This window comes from Rattus rattus, chromosome 2 (assembly GCF_011064425.1).
Source record: "Rattus rattus isolate New Zealand chromosome 2, Rrattus_CSIRO_v1, whole genome shotgun sequence".
NCBI classification, from domain to species: Eukaryota; Metazoa; Chordata; class Mammalia; order Rodentia; family Muridae; genus Rattus; species Rattus rattus.
Window position 1 is genome coordinate 198,064,676 of NC_046155.1, and position 18,291 is coordinate 198,082,966.

An 18,291-nucleotide genomic window follows, 5' to 3' on the forward strand; every position below is an offset into this window, starting at 1 on the left:
GTCACATAGCCCTATTTGGAGAAGTTCCCAATGTCCTCACTAAGCCTTTGCCATCTCTCCAGTCCTGCATATGGAGATTTTTATTTTCAGAACTGAAGAGGTGATTCTTTTTTCTTTTTCCATGTGACTGTTAAAACTAGCTTAACACCCATTGGAATGTTTGTGATTGCAGTGAATATACTGTTTGGGGAGTGTCGATATCGGTATTGGTTGAATCTTGCTACCAAAAGCAAACTCTCCCTTTTTATTGTTCAATCTATTTTGTGTTTATGCCTTTTGGGAATGTTTTTAAGCATCCCTGAGTATGTTTTATACTTAAGGACTATTACTATTTGTTGGACATAAGTACATAAAATTATGTAGGTAAATCTAATAGTTCTAATTTACTATGTACTATGTGTATGATATATAAATATCATAATAGTTCTTCAATTACATGTTTTACTGGATATTCTCTACATTGACCAATACAGACTTTTGTTGTCTTCATATACTTCTTGTACATCTACAGATACTACTCTGCTTAATTTTCTCATATGTAAAGTAGGGTTTCATTAATTCTACCACATTGCCTAGCATATACTCATATTGCATGTAGAATATTGTAGGTAGAAGTATATTCTTCTGCCTCTTTCTTCCTGTCCTTAAGCATCTAAATGTTCTTAAGATCGGGGTTGGGGAGATGGTTAAGAGCAGCTGTTGCTCTGGTGGAGGAGCCAGGTTCAGTTCCCAGCACACACGATAGCTCACAACCACTCACGTCTCCAGTTCCGGGGCATCCAAAGGATTCTTCTGACTTCTGCTGGCACAGGCAGGTCCATGCTACATCTGCACACATGCAGCAGACATCTATACACATATAGCGGGCAAAGCACTCACGTGCAAAAAATAAAATAGTAAATAAAAATTAAAATCGTTAGTGCTTCATTGAATATCATGTCAAATAGCTTATAAAAGTTGAAGGGGGAGAGACCTGGGTGCTGACTTAGTCTGTAAAGTATCTGCTGCCAATTCTTCCTTTAGGAGCTGTTCCTTTCCTGTTACGAATAGTGGTGAATGAAGTAGCTTGTCACTCAGCATTTTATTTTGACTACACTAGAGTTGCAGCTACTGGCGTTATCTGTGCTCAACTTCAAAGTGTTAAATACATTAAGGCTCCTACTGTGTGGTTCATCAGGACAGATGATATCAGTTTATTTTCATAAACTAATTACAGTTTGCACAACTGTTCTTTTCTCCCTTGCATGTTCCTTTCAAATCCCTTTCCTCTCTGATTTCACTCTTCTTCCTTTGCTTCTCCTGACCCCACCAATATTGCCCACAGATGTGATTTCTATTAAAGCCTATAAATCTTAGTCCATGGCCTGAGTCTTTCCCCTCCATTATAATTCCAAGAACTGGAGCCATGTTCAGCTCTTATGAACAGCCAACAAGGACCAAAGCTTGGCATGAGCAGACACGTGGCATTGAATGGAGTCAGAAGCACTACATGGGGTGTCCAATGGGACTTAATATTTTTAAATGTATTCTTTGCCAACATCATACAAACACACACACACACACACACACACACACACACACACACACACACACACGAGAGAGAGAGAGAGAGAGAGAGAGAGAGAGATCTTATTCCTTCTCCCTTCTCCATTATTCTCTCCTGTCTGCCCTAAATAAGTTTTTTTTTCCAAAACCCAACTAAAGGGGCATTTAATGGCACCATGAATTATACTTTGGGAAACAATAAATGGTTCCTATGCATGTTTGTGGTTTCAGCGAATTCAGAATGAGACCTTTCAGGTTGTGTGCTACACTCTTCTGTTTTCATAGCTTGTTGGTCATAAGAGAAAAAGCCTAGGAAATTATTTTCCATTTGTCAGCAGCTGTGCCCTACGAATTCCGTTTAAAAAAACTATGAAGGATTTTGCAGATAATATATTCTGTTCAAAACATTCTTAGATAAGAACGTCCTTATTTTTCTGATCTTTTCCCTCAAAAAATTTAAATTTCAACATGTCAGAATAAAATCTACTTCTGCCAACTTAAAAAAAAATCACATTATATCGTTGTAGCAGTGGCAACAAATCTGTAATATATTTGGGAATAAGTTTATTGGGGGAATTGTAAGAATTGCATCAAGAAAATTATAAACTTTTGTTGGAAGCTCTGAGAAGAGAGTCTTAGCATGTCTATGATGAGGAATATTCATTGCTAAAATATGTCAGTTCCTCATAAATTGAGCTGTAAGTGTATGTGTTTACAGTCCTAGTCCTATGTTCATTTTAAACTTCATATGAAAAAGTCAAGCACCAAGCATAGCTTAATGTATCCCCCAAAGGTTAGGTGGTTGGGTTAAGAACACTCTAATATAGAAAAGGCATAATACTGTATCATACTTCAGACAATGTGGTCTGACATAGAAAAGTGCATGGTGATTAGTGAGGTAGAGAAGGGAGCCTGGGAGCTAGGCTGCTGCACAGTGAGCACTGAAAACTTCAGGAAAGGACTAACCATGAAGTCCCCAGGGTGCTGGGGAGATTATCTCTCTCAACAGAAAACAAATCTGGTCCCCCACCCCATATGTGAAATTTTAATACGAGATGAATGAAGAAGCTCAAGACCTAAGCTAAAAGTTTATAGGGAAATAATCATCTCAAGGGTGAGAATTATGTCTTATCCAATGTACAAAAGATTTTAACCACCAAGAAATACCAAACGAGTAAATGTCTTTTAACAATTTTTCTAAAGAAAATGAAAACAGAAATCGGCTGTTTACAGAAATGGGGTTTATTTTTATTATGCTTTCTAAAAACATTTATTATCAACTTCTTTTGTGTGGATCAAATGTCACAGTAGACTATAGGAAGCAAAGAGGCAGCAACCTCTAGACATCCCAAGGACATTCCCTTTCTGTCCGTCCACAGCCAAGTCGGGAACCCGCATTACTTCTAAGTTCTCTACAACATGAAATGGAAATACTTGTGTAGGGCCCTCACTGATGCATTTGGAGAGTGTGTACCCAGGAAAATGGAATTGAAATGTTTTCGTAAGAGTCGAGGGCCCAATCCTTGAAGCAGATGTCTGTAGAGTTTTCTATAGCATGTAATTACAACACAATAAGACTCAAAAGCATTTCAATAAAGTGTAGGTGGAGGAGAAGGACGCTGCTTCAAGAGTTTCATTAGCTTTCTGCCGACTGGGGCTCTCCACATTGGGAGGAGCCCCGTTTCCCTGGCTTCAGAATCCATTTTAACCCTCCATGGGGTCTGGGTGGTCAGAAAGCAGCCACCATCCTCAGGGAGACTAAGAGCTGGGGATGATAACAAGGGTTTTCTAAAAGCCTGTTCACTCATGGTTTCCAGGATAATTTATCCTAGTGCCAATCACTGAGGAAATGGTAGGATCCCTAACTTTTGTTTCTCAAAGAAGCTTTAGGTAAATTAGAACAATGGCTTTGACTCCCTTTCATGTTGTCCTAGAAGGTGATAATATGATTGCTGAGTCATGTGGCTTAAAGCTGTAGCTTTGGAAATCTTTACTAAGAGGCAGTGGGGGCGGGGGGTCTTCCTAGTAATGATGAAGAGCAAACACTCATGCAGAGGACACATCTGCACAAGCTTGTATTTCCTTCTTGAAGTTCCTACTGCATGTAACTGCTACAATCATCCCATGGTCTGGGTAGAAGGAGCCTGCTTGGCCTTTGTCACCACATATGGTGACAAAATCACCCATAGGTGATGAGGAAACTTACCCTTAACTTCGATGAATTTCCCTTAGTTTTGTTTCATGTTCTACTAAGCACACTTAAGCTCCTTCTCCTACACTGTATGGTTTTAAAAACAGCTTAGTAACAAATGTATATAAATGTTCCCCCCAAATCATAGTTTCTCTTCCAATGGAGAGTGGTGAATACAGAAACTCATGATGGACCAAGAGGCAGAAAGCCATTGACAGATGTGAGCCCACTGCTAAACAAGATGCTTTGACCATTCCCTCGTAGGTTCAGGGATCAGTGTGGAAGAGTGGATACAAAGTTTGTAAGAAGCAGAAGATAAGGTGGAGAGGTATAAAATGCCAGTACAACTACGGTAATCATGAGTTCAAACCCAGTGTAACACACGCCCACATGAGATCAGCCCTATCAATAATCCGACAAGGAAGGGAAGGGTTTCAGGGCCCTATACTGAATCTCTGAGCTATTGGCCATTGATAGATTCTGGGAGGGTGTGGGAATACTGTTATTTGTTGTGTACTCGCTACTGAGCTCAAGTTATTCCAGTCACACAAATGTCTCTGGTCAATCTTGGTTTGTCACAAAATTAAACAAATAGACCTGAATGTGAGAGAGAGATTTGTTGAGGGAAAGAGTATAGACAGTGAAGGTAGAGCTGGGACCATTAAGAGTAGCCAGTGTGTGCAGTACATGTATATGATGTTGTAAAGAATGAGAAAGAATTAAAAAGTTAAACTTAAAAAATATTTAGAGTTCTTCTGAAAAATAAATTTTGTTTCATGACAATATACACTGTGATTGTGGCTTAAACTATAATTCCTACCTTACCAAGTCTTTTATGGGCCCATTTTTATTAGATATTATTAATAATATTTTTCTAGGTATTAGGTATGTAGGAACAATATGACATGCTCTTCTCTGCAGACAGCATATTCTCTATAGACATGGTGGTATAAACACAGAAGAGAGAGAGAGAATAATATATGTCAAGTGTACATGTATGTAATATATATATATATATATATATATATATATACTATATGTGTTCACACCTATACAGAAGAACATGTGGAAGTCACAGGTTGATGTCAGGTACCTTTTGTTATCTCTCTACAGTTTATATAGTGAAATAGTCTCTCTCATTTGAGCTCTGTACATTTTGATTTAACTGGTCAAGCTAGTCAGCTTGCTCCAGCCATCCCCGGTCTCTGTCTCCCAAGTGCTGGGATTACATGTGTGGTGTCACTCTTGGCTGGCACTTGTGTGGATGCTAGGGAGCCCAACCCTGGTCCTACTCATCCTTTCATGTGAAGTACTTTGCTCTCCACCTCTATGGTGCTGAGACTCCACATGTTTAAAGAAAATTAGGTAACTGACACACAAAGGGTAGAGGTGGAGCTGCTGTCTGTGGTGCACTTTACCCCACCTTACATGGAAGAAGTGGTCATAAGGAGTGGCAGACAGAGAATCAGCAGGATATTGTCAGGAAGATCACACAAAAGTTGCAGGATCTTTAATGATGAGTAAGGGGCAAGTCCCCAGGGCTTAGACCTCAGAAGGCTTGTGAGCTTGGCCACAGAACAGTGAACTTGGCCAGGAACAGACTGTCAACCTTCAGAGAAGATAGGGGTAGTATTTTTAAAGCCTGATTGCCACAGAACCTTCAAACTGAGCAACCTCATGGCTCTCCACACTGGTGCTTAGGTGTTGTGGAAAAAGAAGACTATAAATGCTTGCCTGGGAAAGGTGAGTATAGGTTAAGACACCACCAAAACCAGGGGCAGTGGACATGAGCTCAGATTGAGCTCAGGTGAGAGTGGCAATGGAAAACTGTCCAGTGCTACATTTGCATTATTGCAAAATTCTCTCCAACTCAGTGAGACTGAGTAGTCACTTAATCTTCCTGTGCCTCAGTTTCCTTTTCTGGAATAGCACTTTTCTCATGGTGTTTGTAAGGATTTGATAGTTGTTTCATACCTAGGCTATGTCCATTGATAACTCATTTCAACTCAATGAATGTAAATGTCATAAATATTTTATCATTGTTGCTGGGGTTGGTTGTGGTGCTCCATTGAGATGGGATCAGTGCAAGAACAAGAAACCCAGGAAGAGTATTGCAAGACATTTGATCACCATGGTAGAACTTAGTGACTAAAGAAACTAAAAAGTGAACACATTTACCTTCTCAAAGAAGCCAGTGAGTCTATTTTGACCCTGTTCTTCAGGTATCATTTTGAAGACTTTGATTTTCCTGTTTGTACTTTCCGAATTGCTGGATCACTTTAGAATTGGAATAAGATCTAGGGCAGCACTTTTGACACTGTGTTTTGTGGGGCTTTCACAGAAGTGGCTGAGGGGCTTGCCTTGGAAGACAGGATGAATTGGGTCTCTGAAAGCATTTTCTCAGCTCTTTCAGCACAGAGGCATTTTGCTTCTATATTATAGTTGGGGCACTACACATTACTTAAGGAGACCTCACATCTAAAGATGGGTTGAAAGTCACTCATTCACCTGAGTCTCCTTATTTGAAGATGAGAAATGCAATTCTAGAATTGCTCCAGGTGGTACAATCATCTATTGACAGGAAGCCATAATGGAAGACTCACTCCCTCTCATCATTGTGCTCTTTGCCTTTTACACAAGACTACTTATTGTTGCCTGACACAGAACCACTGCACCTTGGATTTTACCATCATCAAAGGAAATATTAAAAAAATACACTTCCAAATTAGTAACTTCATACAAAAAGAACTTCTAAAAGACAAATCATCATTGGCTTTGGCTGATGAGTCTTCTCTTCCCTGACCCCTCCCCAAACTACTTGTTCAGTCTTTGCAGAGTCAGTGCATTTATTCTGTATGTGTTGTTTCATTTGGCTAAAGATTAGATTCAGAAGCATGCGGTGAAGGAGTTATGAATTAGGAATTGTATAGCCTAGCTACCGTTGGTTGAACTCACCTGTGATCTCAGTGCTTGAGAGGCTGAATCAGGAGCTTGGGAGCAGCACAAGCCCAGTGCCAACCTGGGTTATATCATGAGACCCTGTCTCAGAGAAACAAACTGAAAACAAAACAAAAGAAACCAATGAGCAACATCTGAGACCTTATGATTGGCTTAAGGGAAAGACTGATCACTGTAAGAGAAAAAGAAAGAAATGAAGAATGAAGGAGACAGAGATGCAGTGTAGTGGTAAGCTGGAGGAACACTGCTGAATGATTGATTGCGAACAGAGAATTAGAGGTCATTTAGAGTAGAAACACTGAGAGGCTTAAGAGGAAGTTGATATGTAGGCAGTTTCTAAATTTGCTTTTTTAGAAAACATTTCTGGCATTGTTTGGCCTTCCTTATTAATCTTCCTTATTGATGTTCAAAGCCAGAACAGATTCTCCTGTCAAAAGAACTGTCAAAATAAAAGGTTCTCATTTAAACACATATATTCGGGTGACTTCAAAACATATTACTCGATCCTCGGATAGTGTGTTACCTCTTCAAGGACAGTCTTGCTCAACACCTCTCACTGACTTGCTTGGTTCATTCTCCATAATTAAAGAAGACCTTGTTCATACAGTCACACATCTGCTATCTGCCCGTCACACTTGACTGTAGGGGTCAAAGAAGGAACTAGGAAAAGCATGAGACTCATTACTAAGTCAGTGGGTGAAAACTTTGCCTGTGGAATGACTAGATTACAGAAATTTTATTTCCTTGCTACTGTGCAGAGACATTTGCCCTGTGAGTCATTTGAAGGTAAAATAAGTACAGAACAAAAAGTCTGACTTGATGGTTAATGAATGAAGGGTTGAGCAAATTAAAATTGTCCCTTGTGTTCCTAAGGCCTATGGGAGAGTTTGGCATATATAATAGACATGCAAAACTGTGTTCAAACAAATTGCTTTAATGAACAAATATAAAGTTATGAGTTGCATTTTCTTTTGCAAACCAACAAAATCCAGAAACTCTTCTCATAGGTATAAAACCACATTCTTTCATTCATTCACTTGCTTTTTCCCTATTAGCCAAACTGGCTCAACTGAGGACAGCAGAGAGAATCGTACTTACTTCATAGAATTCTGAGACATCCAACAAGGTGACTAACTGAGGTCATTTTCCTCGTGGTCCACATTTGATGTGGGCATTGTCCAAGATCGGCCAAATCTCTTCTCTGGGCATTTGATTTGCCACAATTGTGAGAGGACTTTCATCTAGGGATTTACTTTAGCTGGCGAAGTATCTAAATAGAACAAGCAAACTCAAGTGGGTCATTTTCTATACAAGTGCAGAATCCCATCTCCCTTTGGCAAACCATTGAAACACAGAAGTGTGTTTTACACAATCTGATAGAAACATCTATAATAGCCAACTCCAGACTCTTGCCTCTTTTTTCCCCCTACTTTATCACCCAAAAGTGTAAGAAAAGAATGCACATTGAAGCTTTTTTCTGTTAGACAAGGTCTCTCTGCTTAAGAACACTTTTGACTATCGGCTCCCTGGTGTATTAAGAGTAAATAGCAAAAATTCCCAGGAATCTTTTACTTCTGTGTGACAGGTAGGTTCATAAAGATAATTGGACATTTTTATGAATGTTTAAGGCTCATATTAAGACACACCCTTCAGTCTGTCAATATTCCCTGCATAATTTCCACAAAAACCATTTACATTAACATAAATACATACCTAGGTGAGTCGTAGAGATACAGTAAGAAAAGACGAAGGCTGGGCCGTTTCCCTCCATGGCCCAGTGTCCCAGCCCTTCCACATGGTCTGCTGCCTCTGGAGAGTTTGTTTTGAGAGTTTGCATTTCTAAACTGCTGCTGGATCACTCCATGCATTTACTCTCCTAGCCATCCTCCGTGAGCAGGGCCCGACTCTCTCTGTCTCATAGCAACTCTTATCAAGGTAATGGACCAAGAATCATTCCCACTTGAAACACAATCCTTCTAAATGAATCATGAGATATGGTTATCTCCATTTTCCCATAATAACCCCAACAAGAGGATTCTCTGGCTATACTCTCAAAAATTGCCTCCTGTTTGTATTTATTTTATGCCATTTTCCCTTTAATTTTCTATCTAAATGTGCCCTCTCTAAGAGGGCTGATGGGTTTTGGTAGCTGTTGTTATATTGGTAACTTGTTTTCCTTGGCATACACCTTGTTAAGGGGCACTCATGGATGGCCAGAGAGTTTCCCCAAGGCTGCTAGGTTTCCATGTGGTCAGCCTGAAGGCTGAACATCAGGGACTTGCCTTAGAGGGAGATCGTCAGCCCTGTTCATCTTACATCTTTCCTCCCTTGCCTTTGCTCAGTATAGTATTTAGAAGAAAAGCCCCAAAGCTGTGGGTGCTTCGAAGAATCAGAAACAAATGGTCCTGGGTCATTTTTCACTTTTTTGGGGGGTGGGGTGGCCAGCTTGGAATCTGTTGTTTAATGCTATGTCTTGTTATAATGATGGGGACTTTCATCTCAAGTCTTTAAGGGTTTCTCTTTTTAATTATTTTTTAAAACCTCTCCCCTGCTTTTGGAGACCTCAGCATACTGAGACAAAGGCCTCTCTGCAGAACTGGAAGGTCCGAGGACCCCTCTTCTCTCACCCCTGTCCCTACGAGCCTGTCTGATATCTGAGATTATTGCCTCTTTGTGTCTGACTTTCTTTAATTTGTCATTTGAAAAATTCCTCCCTGCATCCATGCATCTTGATCGTGTTTTGTTCATTTTTTAACCAGCTCATCCCAACTCCTATTGTTATCAATCACTTGAGATTTTTTAAAATCTCTGCCTCACCCTTAGCACATACTTCAGAGTCAGTTTCCTGCCTTGGGGGACATTTACTTTTCTTCCTTTCCATCTGCAGGGACATCATTTCTGGCCTACAGACTTTGCTTGTCTCTCTCGGATTCTCTGAAAGGTCAGCGCTGCTGACACCCTTTGCCTTGGGATATCCCTCCTCCCTGGTTCTTTCCCATATCCTGCCCTGTAACTCCCATGAGTCCTCAGGTGGCACCTTTGTCTTCACTGCCTGCGGAGACTATGTCTTTCCTCTCCTCTGCATACTCCCTCTACTCTGGAAATGTCTGAGAAAATGGAAATAGGTCTTCGATTTTTCTGGATAAACATTTTATGGGGGCAGTCTGACCCTTGCTCTTCTACTGGCTGCTGGCTGTACTTGTGAGGGGGGCTAGTGAACCAGAGAGGAAAGTGCCTGGTTGAGGCATTTTTGAAGCTGAAGACTCTCATGGGTAGGTTCCCACTCACCCTTCCATGGAAACTGTAGGTTCTAATGGGTAGAGTTGGGGTGAGTTCTCTCTGAGAAGCTGCAAAGCATGCTGGTCCTTCATTTTGCTTCCCAGGGAAAACTTTTAGGTTTTATTTCAGCCTGTAAGTGCTCTAGAGTTTCTTTTTCCCATGATTCTCTATTGTAGGTTCTTTCTTTCAGCTGTCCTCACTGGCCACAGCTGAAGCTTGATCTGATGCATCCTGTCAATGCATACTGAAAACTTGACGGATGGAGACATCAACAATCAAAGACTTCATTTTATAATTCATGCTTTCTGTTGTTTGATAAGTCAGGTGTCTCAGAATATACCTGGCTTCTGGATAGTTCTATATACTGAAACTTAAAGTCACCTAAAGTCTTCATTTTTTTAAACATGATTTTCTAGATTGCTAATTTTATTTTATTAGTATTTATTTTTAACTAATTTGTGTCTATGGTGTACAACACAAAGTTTGGAAGCTGTGTGTACACTGTGGAGTAGCTAAATGAAGCTAATTAATATAACCATTGTCTCACATAATTTCACTTGTGAGGACATTTGAAATCTAGTCTCTGGGCAGTTTCCCTGTGTATGTGCACTGCTGTTCAATGTGGCTCTCATATTCTTTCTATTCCACAGAACCTTTAATCCTTTGACTAAGTGCCCCTTTTCCAGCCCAAGGCAAGTACCACTCTACTCTCTGTGTCTAAGAACTAGACAGTTTTGGATTCCACATACATGTGAAATTTGGTGGCATGTGTCTTTCTGTGCCTGTCTTGTTTCAGTTAAACTGATATTCTTCAAGTTCATTCACATTGATGAAAATGACTGCATTTCCTTCATTTTTAGGACTGAGTAGTATTCCATATATTTATATATACACATGGCCCATCAGTTAATGGGAACCTTTATTGCTCCCACCTCTTGGTTACTGTGAATGATGTTTAAAAGAGCAAGAGAGTGCAGATATATAGGTATCTATCTAGACAAACTCACAGGGTGATGCTATTTGGTCTTATAGTAACTCTGTTTTTCATTTGTATGGGAACCTTCAGATTGTTCTCCATATATGGCTATACCAATTTTCACTCCTATCAATAGTGTATAAGGATATTCCCCCCTCACCTATAAGTCTGGTGTATGGTGTGTGTGAAGGTCAGAGAGAAAAGTCAAGTGTCATTCCCCAGAGACATGTTTACCTTATTTTGATGCAGACCTGGAATGTTTCAGGCATTCTAGGCTGGCTGGCAACGAGACCCAGGGATAGTCTTGCACCCTCCCTCCAGCACTAAGATTACAGATACGCCACCACATCCAGCTTAGACTTACTGACTGGGCCATCTCAGAAGCCTCATCTGATATTTTATTGACTTGTTAGTTATTTAGCTTCCTTTACACAGGTTATGGCTGACCATATTATGGGCTTTGAAATGATAAGTGTGAATGGGAAGATTTTTGCATGTCCACGTGTCACCCTTTGCTGTGAGACCAAGGGACACTTGTCCCTCTCTCACTGTGGAACTTGGAAGAAAGCCCAGATCTACCGATGCTCAAGTTTCTTGTGTACAGTGGTGTACAGTGTGTACAGTGGTTCATGTAACCTAGCCATGGTCTCTCCCATTCTGTGCCATCTTCAGAGTGGGTAAGATGCAGGTGCAGATGCAGATGCAGATGTTCTCGATGTAAGTGGTTACTGTACTCTATTGTCTAGGGGGAAATGATCAGGAGACGAACCTCATGCTCAGCACAGAAGTTTCCATTACAGGCCGACAATACAGTCGAGGGTTGATCAGGTCTGCAGGTATAGGAACCATAGGTGTGGAGGGCTGACTATAGTCTGTAGTTGAGCAGTCCTACTGGGTCTTGCACACTCGAGGACCTTTTCAACTTCCATCTCTTGATACTTCCTTGAGACAGAAACGGTTAGCATTGGCGTGCTTGCAAGCCCATCTATCCTGGGTTTCCCTTCCTTCCCTTCAGCTCTTGTTTGAAGACCATTTCAATTCTATCTGCACTCACTGTGTACTTCCTTCCTAATAGCAGCACAGAGCCCGCCCACCATCATTCTGACCACTTCTCCAGGAATGCTGCCTGCCTTCCAAGTTACTCCAGAGCAGCGAGTTTGCAGCACAGTAGCAGGGCCCTCTCTTGCTCTGTCGTCTGCTTCCTGGTAACTTGTCATTATAAAAGGAGGTCTCATGTACTGTGCTATTCTTCAAGTGCCAATTTACCCCTTACTCTGCCTTGGTCTATATATTCCTTTTTGGATTTCCAGTTGGATACAGACGACTCTGCCTCTGACTTCACTCAGGAACAAGAGTTACTCTCAAAGTCACATAGTCAGTAAGCAGTGTCACCAAGCATCAAACCCAGGCAGGCAGATTCCAGCATCTGAAGCACTTTCTTTTAAAAGTTTGCAACTTTCGAGATTTTATCGCATGCCAGTTTCAGGACTTTCTTGCATATTACACGTATGTGAGTCACTCAAATGCATGAGTATTCACGTAATCAGTCTATTCCAGATCATGTGCTTCATGAAAGATCAAGTAGCATCAGAAATACAGGGTTCATTTTTTAAATACAATTGATCTTACCTCTGTTGATTTTAAATGCCTTCTTAATTTGGGACCCCATTTTCTAGCTATTTTGTACATTTTGTTTTCAAGACAGCTGAATGTTAAATGTTTATTCATTGTTTTATTAAATGCTTTATGCTGATCTCCTGGACCTTCTCAGACTCGGTTTGCCAATTTCCTTTTACACAAAGAGAACTTTTCATTCTGTAGGATAAGTTTTCCTTAAGGTGTACAGTGCAGTGTGGGTCATTGAGCTCTTCATTTCTCCCAAGGCTTCTGAAAAACAGACTTCCAATTTTAGAGAGGAGAAACTTCCAGAACATGCTATGAGCAGATTCACTCTCAAGTCCTGCTCCTTCCCCCATGACTAAAGGGCAAATGGACCACATTTGAAGAGAGTAAGTGGCTGAACAAGGCTCCCCACAAGGGGATTCCGAGGTGCACTGAGAGTCACATTGATATGATAGTTGGAGGAGCTAGTCATGACAGGATGTCACGTCTCACAGTGGGAGCCGTGGGCTGGTCTGCCTGCTAAACTACTCCTCTGATCTATGACTGACTCTGCTTCCTTTAAGAACTTGTTTTTTCCATGCCTCATGTGTTTCTCAGCCTCAGCCTTGAGAGCATTTCATGGATTTAGACTAATCTTGCCTTACTGTAATGTCAACTCTAGCTTCTTAGTTATATCATCCATTTCTGGAACTTCCAGTGCATCTGTTCCTTTGAAAACTAAGTTCATTGCCTGAGTCTGATTTTTCTCCTTGATGTTAGTGTAGAACTTTGAAAAGAAGCTCTGGCAACAACTTACAAGGACTTCAGACAACTGAGAGGGATTCCTTTATGTCAGACAGGTGACAAGAGTCTGCCTTCGGAGTGCACACGGATCTGTGCTGGCACATAGGTTGGTGGAAAGCTTATTTATTCACTGGATCACCAAGCACTAGAGGTAATGAAAAACCCATAGGTACCACATCATCATGCAGTGAGCAGGATGCAGCCAGGATTCTGTGATGTAGTGTGATATAATGGGAACATGGAAATGCATAAATTTTGCTTAGTTTAGGAGAGGTAGTGTTTACACTGAGTTGCTCACATTGAAAGGGGAAGCGAGTTCATTCTGATGAAGGTTTCAGCATAGACTTTTACCAACCTCTCATAACATGGTATAGATAATTTCAGTTTCGTGGCAATCATTATTCCCAAGAAGCTCTCAGAGTTCAGACTCAGACTCTCAAACCTAGAGCATATATATGTGTACAGTAGGAAGGACATTGAGATTATGCCTCTGGGTTTAGTGGCCACTGTGCTCCTTCCCATACCCTAAACACACCATATCACACACACACACACACACACACACACACACACACACACACACACCACACCCCACACACATACACACACACACTCCTGCACCTGAGGGCTGAGTTGAGCATCTGAGAAAATGCACCATTTCTAGCCTCTTCCAGGTACTTTGGAACAAGTTTCATGTATCTCCAGGTAATGATGATTGGCTGGAAATAACAGGGTAGCCATGGAGAAGGGGCTGCAGGAGTTAAGAAAAGCTCCTCATGGGAAAATGTGGGAGACTTGAGAAGGGAGAGCTGTTAAGCCTTTAGTTTCTCAGTTTCTGAGCTGAACTTTTGCTCACAGCAGGTGAGCACAGGCTCCCTCCCACATGCAGGCTCCCTCCCCTGCCGCTGTACAGTCTGTTAAGTAAACAGAGACATTACACTGAGAAAGGAACATTTCTCTATTTTGGCTGTGAGTTGTTATTTTTAAAGCTTCATCCTCCAAACATTTCCCCCATCTTTGTTTATTCTTTTCACTAGAAAGAAGATGTACTACTTTTAAAAAATTCAACCATGGAACAAGAAAAACCTACCTTGTCTGTGACTACCAGTCCCACTCCCAGAGTCCAGAAGCATAGCTTTCAACGGTTCTCTGCTCATAGGGAACAGCTGATCATCCAGATTTCTAGTCAGAGCAAATGCATGTGGCACTACTGATACTCAGATTCAATGTCCAACCACTCTCTTGAAGATACATCTCTCTGTCAATATGTCTCTACCAGATACTTAAAGGCTGTCCCTTGTGTGCAGACACTCCATTGCATGGGAAAACCAAATAAACTTAGTCAGAGAATACCAAACCACTTGCTTGAATAGTAATACGGGTTGTATCTGGGGAGCTTGCTATTGTGTGTAGAGGCTCTCTATACCTTCTAAGGGAAAATATCCATTTCATTGTATTTATCTTTTTCTTTGTCATCTTGCTTCCATTCTTGATACATTATCAATACTTGTGCCTCGTGCCTCTCTTGTCCTACTTATTCTGATATCTAGGCCAATTGGTGGTACAAAATAGTTACTTAGTAAACCTTGTGGGATGAGTTAAAATAGAACAAGAAGGGAAAAATAAAAGGAACTGTGTCATTGGTGGTCTTTCCTCTGGTTGGTAGAGGGGTGTGTGGTCTGCCTTACCAGTTTGGGTCTAAATTCCCTGATGTGAAACATGAGAAAAAGTAGCACATTAACCTTGCTGGACCAGAAGCATTGAAAGTATATTGTGTATTTTGGTCAGTGTGAATAAAGGTATTTCGATTAGTCAGTGACACTAATAATTATTTGCTGCCTGGAAGAAAAATAGTAAGCACAATCCTGTCTTATCAGTCACACCACAGTAAGTCCCAAAGGCTGGTGGCACAGCTCTGTGAACATAGGGCAATCTGATGAATTCCGTTCCATCAATGCATGAGTGTATGGTATGCAGTTATATCTCAATGGAGTTGCCAGAAGAATGAATGTATCTCAGATCAAAGATTAAAACAAAAAGTATGGAACTTCTTTTGTAGAAGTAAGTATGAGAATTTTCATATGCTACCCAACGGAGAGTGATCCTCTCAAACAAAAGATGCTATTCTAGAACCACAAATGGAAAGTTGATGCACAATAAGTATTTTGTAGGAAAAAATGCCTAGAACAAAATTAAAAGAAGTATACAACAAACCATGATAAATACTTCTAACACAAAATGAATATACAAAGAGTTCTTAATAACCAATATGAATATGACCAGTACTCCTATGGGAAAATATAGGCAAAGGACAAGAAGAGGAATGTGAGAGAAAATTTTCTTGCTAATTTCATGGAGCAGCCATTTTCGCTCAGTAGTAAAACATGTTTTTAATATGTGAGATACCTATATATAAGCCTCCAGGATAAATAAAAGGAAAAAATGTTTTCTCTCTATTTTTGTATTTATAGATACAAAATGTTGACTGTTATATTTAAGTAGTTCACCAAAATTAATAATATACATGTCCTTTTGTATAGGATTTTATCCCATGTCTCCTCCTCAAGTCCAATGTACCACCCTGTGACCTTTCATATTCAGGTCTGTCTCTCCTCCAATCCTGCATTCTTACTTCCTGATGGAAGCCTGCCTCTCCGAGGATGAACTTGATCAGCCCAGGCCATAGCTGTTGGAGCTTTCCTGGTCCTCAAGATTTTCTCAAGACACATCAGGAAGAAACACTGTATATTCATAAAGAGTATTGTAGAACACCACCTATAGCAAGTGCAGTGTCTAGAATATAGCAGCCGGTCTACAGTCACACCCAAACCTCATGCATCTCTGTAAGCCACAGATCTCCACATTCAACACAACAGACTTGGCCACTGAACACCAGAGCTCTTGTAATAATTTTAAGGCTTTGTTGGTTAAAAAAAAAAAACACTTTTCTGCCTTGCTTTCTCAAATTTAAATGAATGTTCGCACTTGCTGCAATAAAACGAGCTGCCAATGGTTGGCCTCAGATTTGAGGCTGGGGGAGTTTTATGGTGTGAACCTTACATCTTGTGGAGGTTTTCTATGCTTTAATGCTTTTAAACATTTGTCATTATAGGAATCAAGGTAAATGTGTAGAAGGCATGGTGGAGATCTTTGACATGTTGCTGGCTACGTCAAGTCGATTCCGCATGATGAACCTGCAGGGAGAAGAGTTTGTGTGCCTCAAATCGATCATTTTGCTTAACTCTGGTGAGTTGGCAACCTGGGGGAATTTAATGCCAGGTTCTAGGGAAAAACGTTTACTTGTAATTTTTTTCAACTAGATCCAGTTTACACGATATAAGTTTAATGTTTACTTCAAATGAAATGACTCATTTCAAATAACATTTCATCGCTCAATTAGATATCAGAACCATATTGATCCAATGTGGGGTATGAAAAATATGATTGACATTAGTTCCTGATCGTTTATTGATATATTTTCATCCTTGCTCACCTATGGGACTGCTTTTCTGTAGATAGTTGAACACATTAAAATGGACCTAGACCAACGGATGGTCCTTGCAAGTTATGACATGGGCCCTGGATGCACAGCTCAGCTGTGGAGTATGCAATTACCATGCTCAAGGATCTGGGTTCGAAGCCTAGCACTGATAAGAAAAATAATGTCATCAAGATCTCCTGGTCAGAGCTGACTGGTTAAAGATTAACTTGGCTTAAAGAGTTAGATAAAATAAACAAAGCAGTCCTCAAATGATGGCGTAAGGAACGCAGTGGACAATGCTTCTGAACTTGCATTTCATTTTGTCTGAGTGGCCCATGATCCTCAGCTACTGAGCGGCTAAGAGTCACTGAAATTTTGTTTAGATGCTTTCTTTCTTCCCTCCCCTCTCCTCCCCTCACCACCTGTACCTTCCCTCCCTTCTGCTCCCCTCTCTTCCTCTCTCTTTGTCCTCTGTAGAGGTTGGCTGTTAGGTTACCCAGACAGGAATTGTGGCTCAGCCTCAGTAGGCACTCGCACCCTTCCAGCCCTTCTAAGCACCAGACATCCAGATCTGCAACCACAGTCACACTAAGCTCAAACCCCATGTCTGCTGCACAGCAGACACCCTTAACCAAGGACCTTTGTCCTGCAGCCCCAATTTGTTGTATCTCAATGCCACCCTTGAGTAGAAATCACAGGTCTTCTCAAATCTTGGCCTGATTCAGTTCCCTACCCCATCATGCTTGGTCTCTGATTTCTTAAGTGCAGAGCATTAACATTGTCACACTCAGAGAGTATCAGTCTGTCTCCTCCTCACGACCTTAAGACCCTTCCCATCTCCACCAAATGACAGTTCCCCACCGACTCTAGATAGCCGTATTCCTCAACAGTTACCACGGCAATCATCTTCCCTTATCAACCGAGAAATGGAAATTGGTACTATTACACTAGGCAAGGCCTGAATCAGGGAGCGAAGTTCCATGATAAAATAATACGAGGCGATGGGCACTCAGGAAGTGATTACACTCCATTCAAGTTTCTAGTCCCACTCACATGCATTGTGCTTCTTCATTTGAGTCATTTGTCCCGCATGTTGAAGGGTCCAGATCCCACAATGGCTCTTTATTGGATGTCAGTTCTGGGAGTACAGCCACTCGCCTACACAGCGCCAGGTCCTGATCCTACTCCTTCTTCAGTGGAGGGCTGGCATGTGTGGATAGCCTGCATGTGGGCAATCTGTTAACTTCAGGGACAGCATGCTTAACAAGTGTTGGAAAGTTTTTATTATTATTATTATTATTATTATTATTATTATTATTATCATCCCCACTCTAATCAGAAAAGAATAACCCAGACAGGAAGTAAGAGTTGTAAAATGAGCCCAGCAGATGCTTGTGGACATGGAAACTGTGTCGTACATATCTGCATAGCTTTTTTCCTGCAGTTTTGTTTTTC

The 18,291-nt window shown here is 40.9% G+C and overlaps 1 protein-coding gene across 2 annotated transcripts in view; it reads left to right on the top strand.

Annotated features, from left to right (window-relative positions):
* Esr1 (estrogen receptor 1) overlaps window positions 1-18,291 on the top strand; it is a 245,920-nt gene that overhangs the window by 201,574 nt on the left and 26,055 nt on the right. The window contains exons 7-9 of one of the 2 annotated variants that reach the window (XM_032894790.1): window positions 9,582-9,635; window positions 10,624-10,665; window positions 16,468-16,601. In XM_032894790.1, the coding sequence (XP_032750681.1) occupies window positions 9,582-9,635; window positions 10,624-10,665; window positions 16,468-16,601 (230 nt within the window). The remainder of the gene's footprint in view (window positions 1-9,581; window positions 9,636-10,623; window positions 10,666-16,467; window positions 16,602-18,291) is intronic. The other variant, XM_032894791.1, reaches the window with a different exon arrangement.